Source organism: Ctenocephalides felis, unplaced genomic scaffold, assembly GCF_003426905.1.
Source record: "Ctenocephalides felis isolate EL2017-DRISC unplaced genomic scaffold, ASM342690v1 CF-g0.4_SCAFFOLD_01886, whole genome shotgun sequence".
NCBI classification, from domain to species: domain Eukaryota; kingdom Metazoa; phylum Arthropoda; class Insecta; order Siphonaptera; family Pulicidae; genus Ctenocephalides; species Ctenocephalides felis.
Window position 1 is genome coordinate 75,469,892 of NW_020538040.1, and position 18,774 is coordinate 75,488,665.

At 31.1% G+C, this 18,774-nt stretch overlaps 1 protein-coding gene across 1 annotated transcript in view; it reads right to left on the reverse strand.

Annotated features, from left to right (window-relative positions):
- The window catches only part of LOC113374724 (oxysterol-binding protein-related protein 1), a 104,090-nt gene that overhangs the window by 5,865 nt on the left and 79,451 nt on the right, over positions 1 to 18,774 (reverse strand). The window contains exons 12-14 of the mRNA XM_026614696.1: positions 12,268 to 12,488; positions 3,741 to 3,979; positions 498 to 715 (exon numbers count right to left, since the gene is read on the reverse strand). Coding sequence (XP_026470481.1) covers positions 498 to 715; positions 3,741 to 3,979; positions 12,268 to 12,488 — 678 coding nt within the window. The remainder of the gene's footprint in view (positions 1 to 497; positions 716 to 3,740; positions 3,980 to 12,267; positions 12,489 to 18,774) is intronic.

Below are 18,774 nucleotides of genomic sequence, written 5' to 3' on the forward strand. Positions count from 1 at the left end.
AAAATATTAAATTAGTTAAGTTTGAATAATAATAGAATTATGAACTGTAATAAAAAGATATGTATGTAAAAATAATCAGAATGTATAAAAAATTAGAGAATAAGAATTAAAATGAATTGAAGTAAGAAGAGTTTAGAAGATGTAAATGAGAAATATAGAAGAAGAAAATAGAAGTGGTTGGAAGAGATTAAAGAAGAATTAAGATAAGTTGAGAAATATAGAAAGAATAGGATTATATGAAGAAGATAGTATAAAAAAAATTGAAAGATTACATAGGATATATGATTGTATAGTATAGTGATGTAGGTGGCTAGATGCTCGAGTAAGCAAGGCCAATAAAAAAAAATAAAAAAAAATATAAGTCAACTGGTAGATTGCAGGTTGCCACGTCATTAAAACAAGAACGTTGTCAATAAGTTCTAATTGCTGTTAATAATATGTAAAAAAAAGTGTAAAACAACAAGAGCATCATGTCCATAATAAAAATAGATACTAACTTTTTGTCGACAATGAATCCTTCGACGCGATGAAGATCCTTAGAAGTCCAGCCGGCGGGTTTGAAGGTGAGCAATGCTCGATGCCCAGTACTATGATTGACCACTTCCATACTTCCATACTGTTCCATCCAGAGTTTACCCACAATAATGTTGTGAACGCAACAGTTCACATTGGTCCACGTGTAGGCCTCACCCCAACGAGGTAACTCTACGGTCACCTACAATTAAAATATGTATTCATTTGACATCATAACATAATTATGCTATTTAATATATATTTGTGTCTCGTATTATAATAGTCAATAACAAAGTACACTGGCACCATTTAATAAAAAATATTATGATGATAATTAAGAAGTTTTTTTTTATAATTTTATTTGAACAGCAATCAGAACTAACGGGTTCTATGAGCTGTTGTAATTAATATCTTACAAACTACGTTTGTTTTATTACAGATGGCAACCCAAACAGTTGTCACATCTCTGTATGATAAATTTTTATTACAATCTCTGTAATAGACAAGTATGGTGCAACAATGCCGGTGAGGGCTATTTTCACTTGGAAACATATTGCTATCTATATTTCCAAGTGTCAATGTTGCCTGACAACAGGCTGCTCGAAGTGGGAATCGAACCCGAGACCTCTGAAACAAGTCCCGTCGCTCTTAACCGCTTAGCTACGGGCGAGCCCTAATTAAGAAGTAAGTTCACTTTTTTTAATATTCCAAATAGTCCAACGTTTGAAATTCATCTGCAATTTAATAGGAATAACTAAAAGCAGTTACATTTTCAGTTATATATCTCAATTGATGAGTATTTTTTGTAATAAATATTCATAAACACATACACGTATCCCGTTACGTCGAATTATATATAAAAAATTAAATTATATATATATATATATATATATATATATATATATATATATATATGTTCTTTCTATGTATGTTAATAACACCTTAAATATTTATATATAATGTTAATTATTTATTAAAATGCTTAACTTAATTTTGTATCATAATTCAAAATCAGATATTTTTACCAAAACAATTTTATTGATCGTAAGGTAATGGGATATATGCATATAAATTTTTTAAATTGATATTTTTGTTTTAAAAACAAATAATAATAATACATTTTTACACCTTGTTCATGTTCTAGTAGATATGTAGACTGTATATAACTGTAGAAATATATATAAAATATATACAGCATGATAAGATAAACTTTATCTGTTTATCGACCAGCTTCGCATCCACACCTATACCATAAATTTTATGGCGAAATCATTTCGATAGAGAATTCCCGGAACAGTGTATATTATTCCCCGGAATATAGTAGTAAACTCTCAACAACCATTCTCACTCGTGAAATTTGTGTACTATGATTATTCGAAAAAAAAGTTAATTTTCTGAAGAAAACTCGAGAACTTCGCGGCAGATTTGAAATCTAAAGAATTTATTTCTATTTAATATATATCACGATATTGCAGCAAATATTTATTAACTTCCCGAAGGAGAAGTTTATGCTTTCATAAAAAAATCCGATTCGCTAATTTTATGTTTTCTCGACGTTTCAAGCCATTCTGAATCGAATGAGCCAAATTTGGAAAAAGTATGTGTGTGTGTGTGCGTGTGCACCAACAGATTTTTTGGCGTAAATCACCGTTTTCTTAAAAACGCTGGATGGATTTCAAAAATTTAAAAGGCATTTGATGTATCTCGATGAGGACTATCGTTTGTCAGTTTTGTGTGATGATCGGCCGAGACGTTTCTTTATAAATAGCATAAAAGTAAAAAAATTTTCGTCCACGTTTTAGCCCGCAATTCTGAATCGATTATGAAAATTCAAAAACCGTTCGAAAGATATTGGTTGGGAATCGTGCTGATTAGTTTTTGGTAAAGATCGGCCGGGCCATTTTCTTGTAATAAAGTGTTAAAAATATTTTTTTAGACGATTTTTATTAATTTTTTTTTACGGTAGATACCATAGTCTTCTAGATCATACTAAAATATTACGGCCCTACGACAATTGGTTTAACTTTAAAAATTCGTCAAAGTTTGCAATAATTGGTATCGTTTTTTTGGCATTTGTCAAAATTAGACCTTTCATCGACGTTTTCTCAAAAACGCCGGAAGCGATTTCAGAAAATTAAAAACCATTTGATGTATCTCGATGAGGACTATCGTGTGTCAGTTTTGTGCGACGATCTGCTAAGCCGTTTCTTTGTAATTTGCAAAAAAGTGTTAAACTTTTCGTCCACATTTAAGCTCATACTACCGAATCGATTTTAAAAAATCAAAAACTGTTCGAAAGACATTAGTTGGGAATGATACAGATTAGTTTTAGGTGAAAATCTACCGAGCCGTTTTCTTGTAACTGTTGAAAAAAAAATTAAGCCGATTTTTATGGAACTTTTTTTGGCGATATGTACTATGGTCTTATAGAACTTACTGAATTATTACGGCCTTACGATTTTAATTAATACGAGTAGTTTAATTTTAAAAATTCATTCATTCAAAGTTTGAGAAAAAGAGAAATTATTTTTGACGTTTGTTAAAATTAAAATTAGACGATTTACTTGGTATAATGATAGAGTACCTGGTCTTATTAAACATACTAAATCATTAAAGTCCTACGGATACTGGTTTAATTATAAAAATTGTTGATTTTTGCTTTAAGAAAATACTCCGAGTTAACGTGTTCGTTCGTTTTCAATTATGTGTAATAAATCCACTCGGAATACTTTTAATCACTCATAAATTAATTTATTTTTTATTGATTAAGTCGATTATACACACATTTCGGGAAGTTCATGTAACTTGACTCAAGGCAAAATACCAATACCAACTAGTTTAATTATTGCAGTATGGAGATTGTTATTTTACGACTCGTAACTCTATAAATGATTTAGTATTCCTAGGAAATTTATGTGCTTGGTCGTAAGTGCTTTTGTTTCACCGCAATATTTTAGATATAATTGCATATATAGTATAATAATCGCTAGATTTCAATTGAAAATCGTGTATAGTAGTTTTATACGAAAATTATTGTATATTTTGATCGTAACAACGTAATTAACTGCTATAGCATAAAACATAATAAACAATATATCAAAATCTACCAAAAAATCAGAAAAACGTCTGCTAAATTTCAAACGCGCCATACTTAATATATGTCATGAATAAATGTATTTTCTCTTACAGAGAAACGAGAATAACAACATATAAGTCTTTCAATATACCTGTCCTTTCGGTTGGATTTCGACGCTCTTTCCCCAGAATTTCAGTTTAGGATGAATGGATCCGTGAAATATGAAATCGGGGGCGTCTGCATGGAAAGCGGACACTGGAGGGTGGTGCGACACCTGTTCGCATATGATACGGAACTCTGGTCGCACCAGTTCATATGTCTCGCCAAGTAAAGGGTTGAACGGTTTGCCGAGCCTTTCCCAATTTGAAGCCAACGCAGACACAGCAAAACCTGGAGTGATTAAATAATTACTTATATCTTTCAAACGCAATGATAATATTTTCATGCACATTCTATTATCTTTGCGAGAAGTGCTTAATGGATCATATTATTCCCGTCCTTACTTGTCTAACACTTTTGTTTAAAAATTTGCTCATGTGACGTCGGTCTGATTTCAAAAATGGTAAGAAATAATCAGCTAAGATAACAAGCCTAAATTTTAGTTGCATGTAAGGTTTATAAAGAAATAAATTTGAACACAGTGCTGCCATAGAAATCTGCAAAATTTCTAAGAAAAAACGTTTTGAATATTGAATTTGAGAAAATTATAGTTATAAATTTGCAATGCGATATAAGGAGTGGTTCTGACAAGCTTTTTAAAGTCCAATGGTTAAATTGCATTCTAAAACTGAAGATTTAAAATTATTTTTAGGAAAAAAAATAATTTAAAATAATTCGCACACATAAACACAAGAAAACCCAATTATATTATATAATTATTTATCTTTTATAAAATATGAATTACACAGGTCCGCAAAAAAATGACCGTATTGGGTGTGCGGCATACATTTTCAATGTAGTTTTTACCGCTGAACACGAAGCTCAAGTAAAAATAGGGGGTCAAACTGCAAAAACGAAAAATATAAAAAATACAAAATCTCCGATCTAGTAATTCTTCTGCATGATAATTAAAAACTTATATTTTCTGTCGTTTCCTGACCTTTTTTACCATAAGTGAGTGCAAAAATTTCTGCAACGCTTATAATGGAATAGTTTAACCCCCAATTTTGTCTTTAGATTCGCGTTCAGCGAAAACATTGGACAACACATGTCGCAAATCCAATACAGACAACTTTTTTTTATTTTGTGGTTCTGTATTATCATTAAACATGAATAATGATTAATCAAAGAATTGTTTTATATTTATTAATATTTTTATTATTCGTTTTTTTATTATTAACATTTATATTTATTAAATGTTTTATTATTCGCGTCTGATTCTATTGATTGCGGAAATTATATTCAATTTATGAAACAAATGATTATATTATGATGTAATATTCCTTTCGTTTTTTCTTTCTATCTCAATAATTATAGCTCTGCAATTTGCCGCGTTCCTTATATATATATATATATATATAAAGTAATAAAATTTAACCACAATAACCAAAAAGTCAATACAGTCTGAACAAAGTTTAGGTTTTGGTTGAATGTGCAAAATTATCAAAAAAAATTCATGATGGTTACAATCAATCCTGACACCCCCCCATGTCGGTTTAACATTGAGTACTGGGAATTCTATATATAGAACCTCTATAAGCTCGATTCAATTAAATTATTTAAATTAAATTGACACTTGATAGAAATATACTATTTAAAAAGTCCTCTATTATAGCTCCAACTGTTTTAGAGATAACTCATATAACTCACTTACTCCTATGCAATTAATACTTAATAAAAATTAACAGTTGTGCTATTTTTTACCGGAACGCAGTGCTGGATTTACAGTAGGGGCAGTCGGGGCTACTGCCCAGGGCGGCAGATTTTCAGGGGCGGCAAAATTTGGATAGTGAGAAAAAAATGCTATACAATGTAATTAACTATTTTTTTTAATAACATTTTTTTTTTATTTGGCCTCGCTTACTCTGAGCATTTAGCCACCTACAACATTTTTATTTATTTGCATTCTAATTTTTATATCAATTTCAATCTATTTATGTACCCTATTCTATATTCTTCTTAATTTTTCTTCTTATTTTCTTCAATTCTTCATTCTTCTTTCAAGCTCCAATACTTCTCTTCTTACTCCTAATTCAATTCAACTATTCGAATTCTGTTATTCCTAATTTTCTCCTATTTAACAAATATGTACAATTTTTATTTGATTTCAAATTAACTACACATATTTTTTATGATAAATTCTAAGTCATTGATCGTGTGTATCGAACACGCTACCAATGAGCTATGCTCGCCGCATTTTTTATTTCAAGAACTATAATTAACAAAACATAATACGATTGCAATGCGAAATTTGGGTCCAAATAACCGATTATTAAAATTTATTATTTTGCTTGTCTCCCTCTCCGAACGTAAATTATCAAATAATAGTTAATAATTTGGCAATTTGGCAATTTGGCTAAAATAAAGTGTCGTATATGAGCTGAGAGTTTAAGAAAAATATGTTCTTCAGATCTCGAGCCCTCTTAAGACGACAAATTTGTGCACTTACAAGCTTTTTGACCACGCCAAAAAAAAAAAATTAATAGTGACTAGTGGCGTTGTTCCTTAAGGCAAATTACTGGAACTTCTCGTACTGAAAATTACATTTTATAAAGAGCTTTAAAATTTTTGGAAAAATGAAAAAAATGAAAATTATGAACTTTTTTCAAAGCAATCGCACTGCGTAGCTGTTTCAGAGAGGAAATATCGAACCTCAATTACAATTTTTCGAAACGGCTGGACCTGCCTGTGCCAGAAACTAATCAGTTTTTTTAATCGAAGATTTAAGTTTCTGAGATTGTTACAAACTTCTTAATTATTTTGGTAACCTGTATTAGGCTAAAATGCCAAAAACGGTGATTCAGTTTTAGAGAAACGGAGCATCCAATATCAGAAAATGAAGAACTGTTTAAATTTGTGGGAAGCAGGTCTATGGGTTTCGGAGATCCAATAAAAAAAAATTGAAAAAGAAACATTTGGCGGTCAAAAGTGATCATTAGACATATGCACATCAAATTATCAGATATTTTATAGATATTTTAATAATAAAGTATGAATTTTGTTTACATTTCTATGGGTTCTGTTAGACTGCGACGCGACGCTTACGTGCATCTATATTTTGTCTCTACGCTGCTGAAGCAGCGCAATTGCTTTAATATAAGTTCAAAATTTCAAAATATAAAAAAAACTCAAAATTTTCAAAAAAAAAAAAAAAAAATTATTTTTTATTTTTGGTACGGGAACAATATATAAAGACAATTTAAGTAAAATTTCATGGATGGGGCGGCATATTTGTCATTGCCCCAGGGCGCCAAATTTCTAAATCCGGCCCTGCCGGAACGATAAAATTTAAAAAAAAATCGCTTCGAAAACCGATGCTCGTATTAGTCTCGTTTCGGTTCGGGTTCCAGCCCGGCAGAGAAAAAACGTTCCCCATTTCGGAACGGTTCGGAAGAACAAGCCGATTCGTTCCAGTTTTTGCTCCGGTTCGGGTTCGGTTCAAAGCCTTGTTTATAATAAAGTATAATTTCTAACAAGGATTTTCGTATGTAAAGTCGCATACAAATATTTAGAATCGAATATTTATAGTTAAAAGTTTCAATAACTAATATTAATCGTACCACTATTCATGTTCGTCATATAGATTATTTATGTTGAGAGTAATTGTAAGTGGTGTTCGTGATTTTATGATTCTTATACCGTTGAAAATATTTACGTTTATGATCATGGTTCCAAATAAATGAACTATATCTCTTGAATTAAAACTATTAATTCTTCTTTAACTTCTTTCAAAGAACTAATATAGTAAAAATTTAGTTATTTTTAACTTCCCGAAGAAGAAGTTTATGTTTTCATCAAAAAATCCGATTCGCTAATTTTATGTTCTCTTGACGTTTCAAGCCATTCTGAATAGATTTTTTTTTTTTTTTTTTTTTTTTGACTCAGTTTTATTTAGCAATCAGAAATACATAAAGATTCCTATGAGCTAAAAAGACAATATTTATGAGTGATGCCTAAGAAGAACTCCAATGAGAACTTCACAGTTTTACAATTAATATGGTATATTAGACCTAATCTAAGACTAAGTCTAAGGGCCATTGTCGTTTCAACCTCCTAATGCCAAAAGGTTGAGTAATGTCAACTATAGAAGGGTTCATATGTGAGTCCAGTTTGCGCTTATATTTTTCCTTAACTTCTTTAAACGTTAATTGCACCGTTTTCATATTGAGGTCGCTGTGAATGGTTTCATTTGTCACATACCACGGAGAATTAAGAATTGTACGTAAAATTTTTGATTGAGTTCTCTGCATTATAGCTACATTAGATTTGTAAGCACATCCCCAGAGCTCAATTCCGTAGGTCCAGATTGGTTTAATAATCGATTTATATAGCAGCAACTTATTTTCGACAGAAAGCTTTGACTTTTTACGCAGTAGCCAATCAAATTCTTTCATTTTGATCATTATTTGCTGCTTTTTTGTTTTTATATGGCTTTTCCAAGTAAGTCTGCTATCTAAATGGAGACCAAGATATTTCACTATGTTCTGTTTCGGAATCTGGACGTTATTTAAATAAATTGGAGGACACGTACCCTCTCTCAGGGTAAATGTGATATGAACTGATTTGGTTTCATTTATGCAAATCTTCCATTTAGCAAGCCACATTTGTAGTTTATTGATAAGTTCTTGCGTTTGTCGGGAAGCTTGATCAGCACTATGATTACTGCTTAGTATGGCAATATCGTCAGCGAATGTAGCAATTGTCAGATTTTCAAGTAATGGGAAGTCCTTTGTGTATAAAACATATAAGAAGGGTCCAAAAATACTACCTTGTGGAACTCCTGACATTATTTTGTGAAAATCAGATGTTACTTGATTTACTTTCACTTGAAAAATCCTATCTTGTAGATAGGATTTTAAAATCCCATAATACCTGGTTGGAAGGTATGTTTTTATTTTATATAAAAGTCCTGGGTGCCAAACTTTATCGAATGCTTGTCGAACATCCAGGAAGACACCACTACAAAATTGCTTATTTTCAAATGACTTGTGTACAGTATCAATAACCCTGTGAACTTGCTGTGTGGTCGAATGTTCACGTCTAAAGCCAAATTGATGATAGGGGATCCAATCTGAAGGAAGCTCGTTGTTGATTTGGTCCAAAAGGATCCTTTCAAGCAGTTTAGATATTACGGGAAGCAAGGATATTGGTCTATATGAAGATACCTCAGTCAAGTTTTTGCCTTTTTTAGGAATCATTAATATTTGGGCAGTCTTAAATGATTTTGGCCAATACTCTACTCTTAGTATGGCATTAAATATATAAGTTATTAAAACAATCGTTTTCTTAGGAAGTTCTTTCAACGCCCTTGCTGTTATTTTGTCAAAACCAGGCGATTTTCTTGTATTTAACATCTGGATTTGAGAGTTGACTTCTTTGGGTTTAATAGGTTTGAAAGATTGTGAAGACTGTAGAGGTTTAAGCAATTCTTCTTCAATCTCTTTATCAATGGTGGAATCAAATGGTTTAAAAACATTAGACAAGTATTTAGCAAATAGGTGCGCTTTGTCTTCTTCACTTCTTGCCCAAGGATCATTAGCACTGTTTCTAATAGGTGAAGAAAAGAATTTAGGCTTCTTCACATTACTAGCTGCTTTCCATATCGAGTTATCTGATCTGGATAGATTATTAATGTACTTTTCAAAATTTTCATTTCTGACTTGCCTAAGTTTGCTTTTAAGTTCTCTGCAAAGTTTATTGTATGTATTTTTATCGTCAGGTCTATGATTTTGTTGCCATTTAGCTCTAGCACGTCTTTTTTTCCGAATAAGTTCTTTGATTTCCAACGGAATATCTTGGAATGCAGGTGATGCTTGAGTTTTAGGAGTTGCTTCTTGAATTGAAGTCTTAATGTGTTGAAGCAAGTCTTCAGTAGCCTTGTCAATTTCAGCATCGCTTTTGAGACTGATATGTAAATTTGTTCGCTCTTTCAAAACTTCTCGAAATGTTTCCCAATTTGTATATTTGCTATGTAATATATTTGAATTTATTTTTTGTATAACTGTGATTCCTATAGTTAAAACAATTGGAGAGTGATCTGAGGATAAATCGTATGATGGCTTAATATGAACTGTTCGTCACGTTCTCATTTATGTTATTCAAAATAAAGAAGTCGAGCAGGTCTGGTATTTTTTGAGGATCACTAGGCCAATATGTCGGGGTTCCAGTGGACAGAAATGAATAATTATTATTATTTAAGGTTCTCAGGAGCTCATTACCCTTGCTTGTGATCAGACGTGATCCCCAAGAAGTGTGCTTGCAGTTAAAATCACCACCTACAAGAAATTTCGCACCCAATTGATGGAAAAACTGTTCAAAATCTGTTTGCTTGATATTATGTCGTGGAGGGCAGTACACTGCTGAGATTGATAATTTGTAAAGATGCATACTGACAAGTATTGTTGTTGCTTGTAGGTGTTCTTTTTGGTACGGAGGAAGTTCGGTGTGAACTATTGTATTTCGAATAAGTATGGCTGATCCTCCATGAGCCGTATCATCCGGGTGATTGCAATAGTGTAGTGTGTAATTCGGAATCTTGCAGAAAGAGAAGCTAGTGAAGTGGGTCTCGCTTATTAGCATTATGTCAATGTGATTCAAGGTAAGGAAAGTAGTTAATTCTAGCTTGTGCTGTAGGAGCCCATTGGCATTCCAAAGTGCAATTCTTATAAATTTAGCCATTACGGATTAATTTTATTTAATAAAGTTGTTAGCAGGTTTAAAACCACACCATTTTGATGAATTAATTGATTAAACATCTGTTTGAATTCGTGCATGAACTGAGCGAAGCTTGCAGATATGCCTGAAGCAGACTCTGGATTAACGTTGTTATTTAACGCCTGTGCATATGTTCGAGGGTGACCTTGATTAGCGATCTGATTTGGATTTAGATTCGGGTACGGGTTAGTGGTAATAGTTGGATTAACCGTATGTCTGTTGTTGGATTTTTGGTTCATAAACGTTTGTGGTGTATTATGATTCATTTTTGGAAATTTTTGATTATATACCTTCTTATATGCTGGGCATCCACGATAACTAGCTGCATGATCTCCGTCGCAATTTGTACAAAAATTTAATACATTTTCAGGTTTCTTGCAGTCTGATGTAGTATGATTGTTACCACAACGGGAACAAGTAAACGGCTTATTGCAGTAACGTTGAGTGTGAAAGAATTGTTGGCATCTTTTGCATTGCACAACGGATTTATTATAGTGTGGCGGTTCTATACGAATTATGTTATTAAGAATCTTTGTTACGCTGTATATGTCTTTGTTATTTTTTGCGGGTTCAAGATCAAGGTAAAATAAATTTAGTGGCTTCCTAGTTTCTCTGTGTAGTATATTTGTAACATTTCTTACTTCATGACCTATCTTCACGAACTCATTCTTGATTTCTGCAATATCTGTGGTATGATGTAAATACCTGATTACAACACGATACGCCCTTTCCTCTTTTAGTTGATAAGTATGATGAATAACATTTGTTGCACGCAAATGTTTAGTTAGTTTTCTGAAAACATCAGAATTCTGACACATTAATTTAGTTACATTATTATTTAAGGAGCGGAAAGTGTATTGTTCGAGATCAATAATAGTGTTGATTTCGTCCATCATATCTTTATAATTGAGGACGCCGTAAATAAAAATCGGTGGAGGTCTCTGGTTGGTTGTTGAGAAATCATTATTATTGGTAGTATTGATAATAGTGCTTGGCAACTGATTTATGCTATTTAGCGGTTCGAATCTATTTGACAGAGTAACCGGAGTGCTATTAGTATCATCAGATAATTTACGCTTCTTACTTTGTACAATTTTTTTTGTTGTACCAAGTTGCCACGAATGTCTCGGATTAGTTGTACAAATATTTTCCGTATTGTATGTTTGAACCTTAGTTAATTGTTTGGGCATATTTTGATTTTGACTACATACCAGCTTTGAAGCAGTCACTGCAGGGTCTTGTGAATTGCATTGAATAGAATGAGACCAAATTTGGAAAAAGTATGTATGTGTGTGTGTATGTGTATGTGAACAGATTTTTTGCCGCAAATCAACGTTTCCTTAAAAACGTCTGGACTGATTTCAAAAAATTAAAAGCCATTCGATGTATCTCGATGAGGACTAGCGTTGTGCGACGATCGGCCGAGCCGTTTCTTTGTAAATCGATGAAAAGTGAAAAATTTTTCGTCCACGTTTTAGCCCGCAATTCTGAATCGATTTTGAAAATTCAAAAACTGTTCGATAGATGTAGGTTGGGAATCGTCCTGATTAGTTTTTGTAAAGATCGGCCGGGCCGTTTTCTTGTAATAAAGTTTAAATAAAAATCGACGATCTTTATAAAAAAAATTTTAACGGTAGATATCATAGTCTTGTAGTTTTAAAATTTAATTTTAGTTCCACTGAAAGAAGACTAGAACTTTTAAAATAAACTTCATATTATTAATTTATATTAATAATAGATTTTATGCCCGATTATAAGATATATCTATCTTATGTGTTAAAAGAGTATTATAGTTGATATGATACCGGCTATAAATTGCATGCGTTTGACGGGGTCCTGTTGTTCGGAAGCGAGTCGCAACAGATGGGCGTACTCCAGATACTCGACCATCCGTTGCAAGAAGCTCAGGGGCTCATTGAACACCACCGGCATCGTGATCTTGCTCAACTCCTTGCCGATGCAGTTCTTCAGCACGGACCACACGCTGAAGTCATTGCGACTGAACATGGGCACCGGCAACTGGGTTCTGGAACAGGGAAAACAATAATCAATTTACAATTATATCGATGCAGACAAGTAATATCGTCATATTTATTATTGCTTTCCGTTCGTTAAAAATGAGAGTAAAACTAGTGGAGCGCGTGGCATCGTGCCTTAAGACACATTGCTGAAACTTCCCGTACCAAAATTTTTTATTTTTAAAGATTAACATTTTTGAAAAAAATTTACTCTGAAAAAATTGGATTTTTAAAAAACTATAAATTTTTGAAAAAAAATATTTTTTTTTTTTTAAAAAAAAAGACTTTTTGAAAAAAAAATTATTTTGAAATATTTTGGAAATTCTGAACTTTTTTTCAAAGCAATCGTACTGCTTTAACTGCATAGAGACAATATATCGAAGCCCGTAAGCGCCGCGTCGTCGCCTAACGGATAAACATTAGTACGGAACCCATAGGAATGTAAACAAAATTTATACTTATTGTTAAAATCTCTATAAAATATCTGATTATTTGATGGGCATATGACTAATGATCATTTTTGGCCGCCAAATGGCATTTTTTTTTACTTTTTTTACTAGATCACCGAAACCGCTAGACCTGACTTTATAAAAATTTGATCAGTTCTTCATCTTGTTAATACAAGTAAAATGTTTTTTGAATTATTCAAATCAGACGCTCCGTTCTCTTAAAAACTGATTTACCGTTTTTGGCACTTTTTGCCCCGTATCTTCGGAACGGCTAGACCTGCCTTTGCCAAAAACTAATCAGCACGTTTATTTATCAATACAAATCGAATGTTTTTTGAATTATTCAAATGGCTTCATCCGTGTTCCCGAAATCGTCGACGAAAATTTGTATCCGCACACACACACACATACACGCACACACACATACACACATTCACACACACACACACATATACATCCATTTTTTCTAAGATATGCCAAAATGTTCAAAAGATTTTGAAACGTAAAGATATGTAAAAATTTTCATTTTCGATTTTTTTGCAATTACTATAACTTGCCCTACGGGAAGTTAAAAATAAAAATTCCTTATAATTTTGTAAAACAATCGCAACGCTAATAACGTCTTGCTCTGTCACATTTTAAAAACTTTTTTCATACTTAAACAAAAAATTTGAAAACAAAACCATTTTCTTCTCTTTATTTTTTACTATAAATCAATTCTTTTCTTTATATCATACTTTCTTTTCTAACCTTGTTTTAAGTCATTATTCAACACTTTTGACTTGAGCTAAACAGGATACATATACTGTATATATATATTAAATCTATTAAAAGATTCTACAAACTAAAACTAGATATAGGTAGCATTTTGGCCTAAGTTGCATGAACTTTCCGATAGCTATAAAAAATTTTAATCATTACTGATTGAAATTGAGATATTTGACAATTGATTACGAAAATAAAGTTTTCGATTTTGCTATAAACTGATCAATGCAATTTAAAATTAATATTTTTTTGAACACACTTATAATATCTTACTTACATAATATAAATATTATATTTTGAACTTTGTGAACCACTATTCGTATGAACTCTAACGCCATGCTAAATTTAATTAAAAACGCAAAAAAACTGAGCTTTAATTACAAATAAACAGTTCAGTCGCCTTTACTAACAAAAACTAATCAGTCAATTTTTCACATACAATCAGTTTTTTATAATCGGTTCAGGATGTTTTAAAAAAACCTAGACAAAAAATTTTGCAATTTTCTTCTGATTCTAAAGAAACAGCTCGGTCGTCTTGTGAAAACGGACGAACGAATTAAAAAAAAAGTTTAATACAAGTAATAAATTTTGAAAGCACATTTGTAAACTATATAATGCAAACATTATTCTTTTCTTTATAATATTATGATTCACATTGAGATAAAAAGTGAACAAGTGCTTTGCTTGATTCACCTTTTTTTTTGGGTATATACAAATGACGATGATCAAGATCATGGATATGAATGGCCAAGTTCGCAGAGATAGGTAATATATAGATAGTAATAGTTGGCGGACGGGCTATGCCCGGAAGTTAATTGTATTACTTCCTTTACTTTATATACTATATATATATATAGTATGCATATAGCATATATATATATATATATATATATATATATATTATATATATATATATATATATATATATATATTATAGTATAATATAATTAAATGTAGTTTTAAAACCTATATTTCAATAGATAATTACGATTTATTTCAATTTCGTTTCAAAAATTTAATATATAAAGTTTTTTAGCAGCAATCATTTTAATCGAGTACTGTACTGTACAAAGTCGTCGTAATTGTTTATTTTCCGACTTAAAGCAGTACAATTTCCAATAAGATCACTGCAATCGAATCAAGTGTTCTCTACAAACGCTGTGCACCTGGCTGTGTTCTCTACAAATAAACACAAACAACCATGTAACAGTCTCGGTAACATTGGAACAGTTTTTGCAACAAGAGATTTTTATAAAAAAAAAACTATTGGTGCATGACATCGTGTCTGAAGGCAAATTTCTGGAACTTCCCGTACGAAAATTAAATTTGAAAAAAAGAAAAAAATCAATAATCAATAAATATTGATCGATAATTAATAACAATTGTTTTAAATATTTTCAAAAAGATAATTATATTTACTATATATTTTATCGTTCATATAATATGCAGTGATGATCTTATCGCACAAAACACTTAAGAATGTTTACATCAAGAAGAGATGCCAAATGAATCTACCTGAAACTCTTTTCATATTTCTCAGAACAACGCATATGAAATATATACATTTTTAAACTAAAATTTAAAATTTATATTTAACGCCTTCAAGACCGCTTCGAAAATCGATATGGTGCTACGGGGTTGAACTCTAGGGGTGCGCCAGCAAAACGCGTATATCTGCCATTCAAAGGAAACAGAGCAAAATTCTTAGACCAATCACAAATGCACCATGGTTCGTTTCTAACGAGATAATTCATAATGATTTAAATATAGAAAAGGTCCAAGAAGTTGTAAAAGCTAGAAGTACATCCCGCTTTGCCAGACTTCACAAGCACAAGAACGTTACTATTTCTCCACTGCTCGTCACCGCGGATGCAAGAAGACTAAAGAAAAAGCAACCAGCTGACTTAATTTGAATGATCATTTTAGAAACTCCAACTGGGGGGTTTTCTAAACAATTTTATTTTTACACTTTATTTATATTTTTGTTTTGAACTCAAATACTGTATTTGAGTTACATGCATCACAATAGCTTATAGAATTGTAACTCGTTCTGATTGCTATTTAGAAAGTTAATAAAAAAAAATCATTCAAATCAGGCGCTTCTTATTCAATAAAAATTATTTAATAACTAAAAACAATTGAATCAAACATAATCAAAAATAGCTCATACTTGTTTATCTATGTCAAATAGTTATAAGTGTTAACAGTTATAAGTGTTGGGGTTATAAGTTATAAGTTATTAAATTGGGCGACGCGCGTATTCTACAAGGAATTTACATGTATGTTGTCAATTTGTATATATAGATCTTATATATAAAATTCTTTTGTAATGGTGTATGAAAGAATAATCCTTCTAAACTATTATTCGGATTTTAATAAATCTGTCTTAAGTTTGTTAAGGAATTTTTTTAGGATTTTTTGATTCATAGAAATATAGTTAGATTGTAGAAATAAATGGAAAAAATTACAAAAAACCGCTTATCATTTGAAGTACCCAAAATGATGCAACTTTTGTATGAGGGACCTCTGAAGGGAGGTCCCAGGGGTTAAACCATAGGCATAGGTAGATCGGCCTTCCAAAGTTACTGGGGGTCGGTCATACATTTGGACATTATTGAGGCGCTCTAAATGAGCCAAAACAGGATTTTTTTAAAATTTGACCCAATCTTTGGATGAATGCACGGAACATCAGAATTCATTTTAGAGATATGGTTTCTTTGGCAAAGTATCTTATTTTGATACCTAGTATATAAAAATCTTATGTGCCTACGTGACTTTTTTTACCCATACAAATCGACCCGCCCTAATATATATATATATATATATATATATATATATATATATATATATACATAACATTTATAAACTTAACAATATTTTATAATCTTGTAATTGATTCATAGCACGTATGAAATACAATATAAAGTTACATGATAAAATGCTAAGTTTGGCATGATTGTTAGCATATTTTTTTACAATAATATTCAAACTTTTCTCTAATTCCCAGTAAATTTTGGTAAATGTTTTGTTTGTTATATAATTAAAAGACAATTACGCGCATTCTCTTGCCGTCAGGCTGTGTCATAACGATTTCTGACATGTAATTAACAAAAAAACTTTTATAAACTTCAGAGAATTTCATGGGATATGAGATAATATTTTCCTCTGACAGGAATAAAAACTTTTATAATATGTATGTTGTAATTTTTTGAAGAATTTCGGTTGCTGTGCAAACATTGTATAAATAACTTCAATTTAGATTTAACCACGTAAGTAATATAGGGGAGCTATGTTAACTAGTGTTGCAACTGCCAGTTGTAACAGTTCTTTTTAATTAATACCTCTTGATATTCACCAGTTATATTTCCACAAAATAAAGATGGATAGTTGCTGTAACTATTTCGCTATCAAATCAAGTGAAAATAATTTCTCAACTGTTGTTCATTATTTCACAATTAACTAATTTCGAGAAAAACGTGAGGTGCTAAAACTTGCCCTGTGTTTGCGGCAAGTTGTAACGTCTATAAAAACAAATAATAACGACTAAAACGACAATAATACTTCTGATGATTTATTCGTTTTTTATTTAAAAAAAAGACTTGTTTCTAAGTAATTCTTTTCATAAATCAGCGCAAACTATAATTAATTCAAATAAAAAATAGATTGTCTCCTGTAACACAATTTACATTTGCACGCATCTTATAAACTATAAATGCCACCGAATTTCTTTCATTGAATCTGTATATAATTTTTGTATGTTACAACTAGCCCCAAGTTTTGTTTCAGTAGTAGGGGTTCTAGCTCCCCTACTGTTGCATTTCACTTAAGTAATACAATGATTAGTAGTTCAAAGAATCAAAATAAAAATCTATCGTTGTCAAACAATATTAAAAACTAGATCGCTAAACCTTCCTTCATGAAAATTTGATCAGTTCTTCATCTTGTGAATACAAGTAAAATGTTCTCTTAAAAACTGAGTTACCGCTTTTGGCACTTTTTGCCCCGTATCTTCGGGACGGCTAGACCTGCTTATGCCAAAAACTAATCAGCACGTCTCCTTATCAAAAGCAATAGAATGTTTTTTGAATAATTGAAGTCGGTTGAGCCGCGTTCACGAAATCGTCGATGAAAATTTGTATCAGCACACACATACACACATACATCCATTTGAGTTCAGAAAACTCCAAAACGTAAAGATATATAAAAAATTTTATTTTCGATTTTTTTGCGATTACTATAACTTACCATACGGAAAGTTAATAATCTATAAAATAACAATTAATACATTTATGATACAAAAATCACTGGTTGCATATGTGATATACTTTTTTTATAAAATAATAGATGGAATATTCCAATTTATAATTTATAATTCAAAATATATGAAAAAATAAAAAAATGTAACAGTTTATAAAAAATATTATGTACATTAAAACGATACATTATCAAGATACGCATGGTTCCAACGATTTCCCTTTCTTTATATTCACGTACATCTGCACGTTACGATAATATATAACAATTTGGTAAAGGCACGTTACAATAATAGAAATTTGCACAGATATTTCAAAATATTTTTAAGCCTAATTATTTAGAAAAAAAAATACATTTTTAAAAAATATGTAGAGAAAATTGGTCCACCTCGAATGTATATGTAGCAGAGTTTTCAAAGTTCAGTTCATATGCATGTGTATATACATGCAATATAAATTATAATCAATATTTGAATTAGTTTTTCTGATGAAACCACGTATTACAGACTCATGAATACGCAAATAAAATATATACACATAGAGTGTGTTATATAAAATATAAAATGCTATGTCATGAATAAAATGAATAATTGGTAGGAGAAACTGTGTGCGGTCGTGTCACATTTTTTTGATCTGCCATAGTTTTGTTAATAGGAGAAAAGTAAATTAATTGGTAATTTGATCATTGAAATACTAAAATACTATCCTCAAATACACTGGATTAGACATAAAATACATAAAAGACATACAAAAAAAGGGCGAGTGTTACAATCGTCCACACCCCCAGTGACGGTTGTGACAGGCATAAAAAAATGTTAAAAATATTA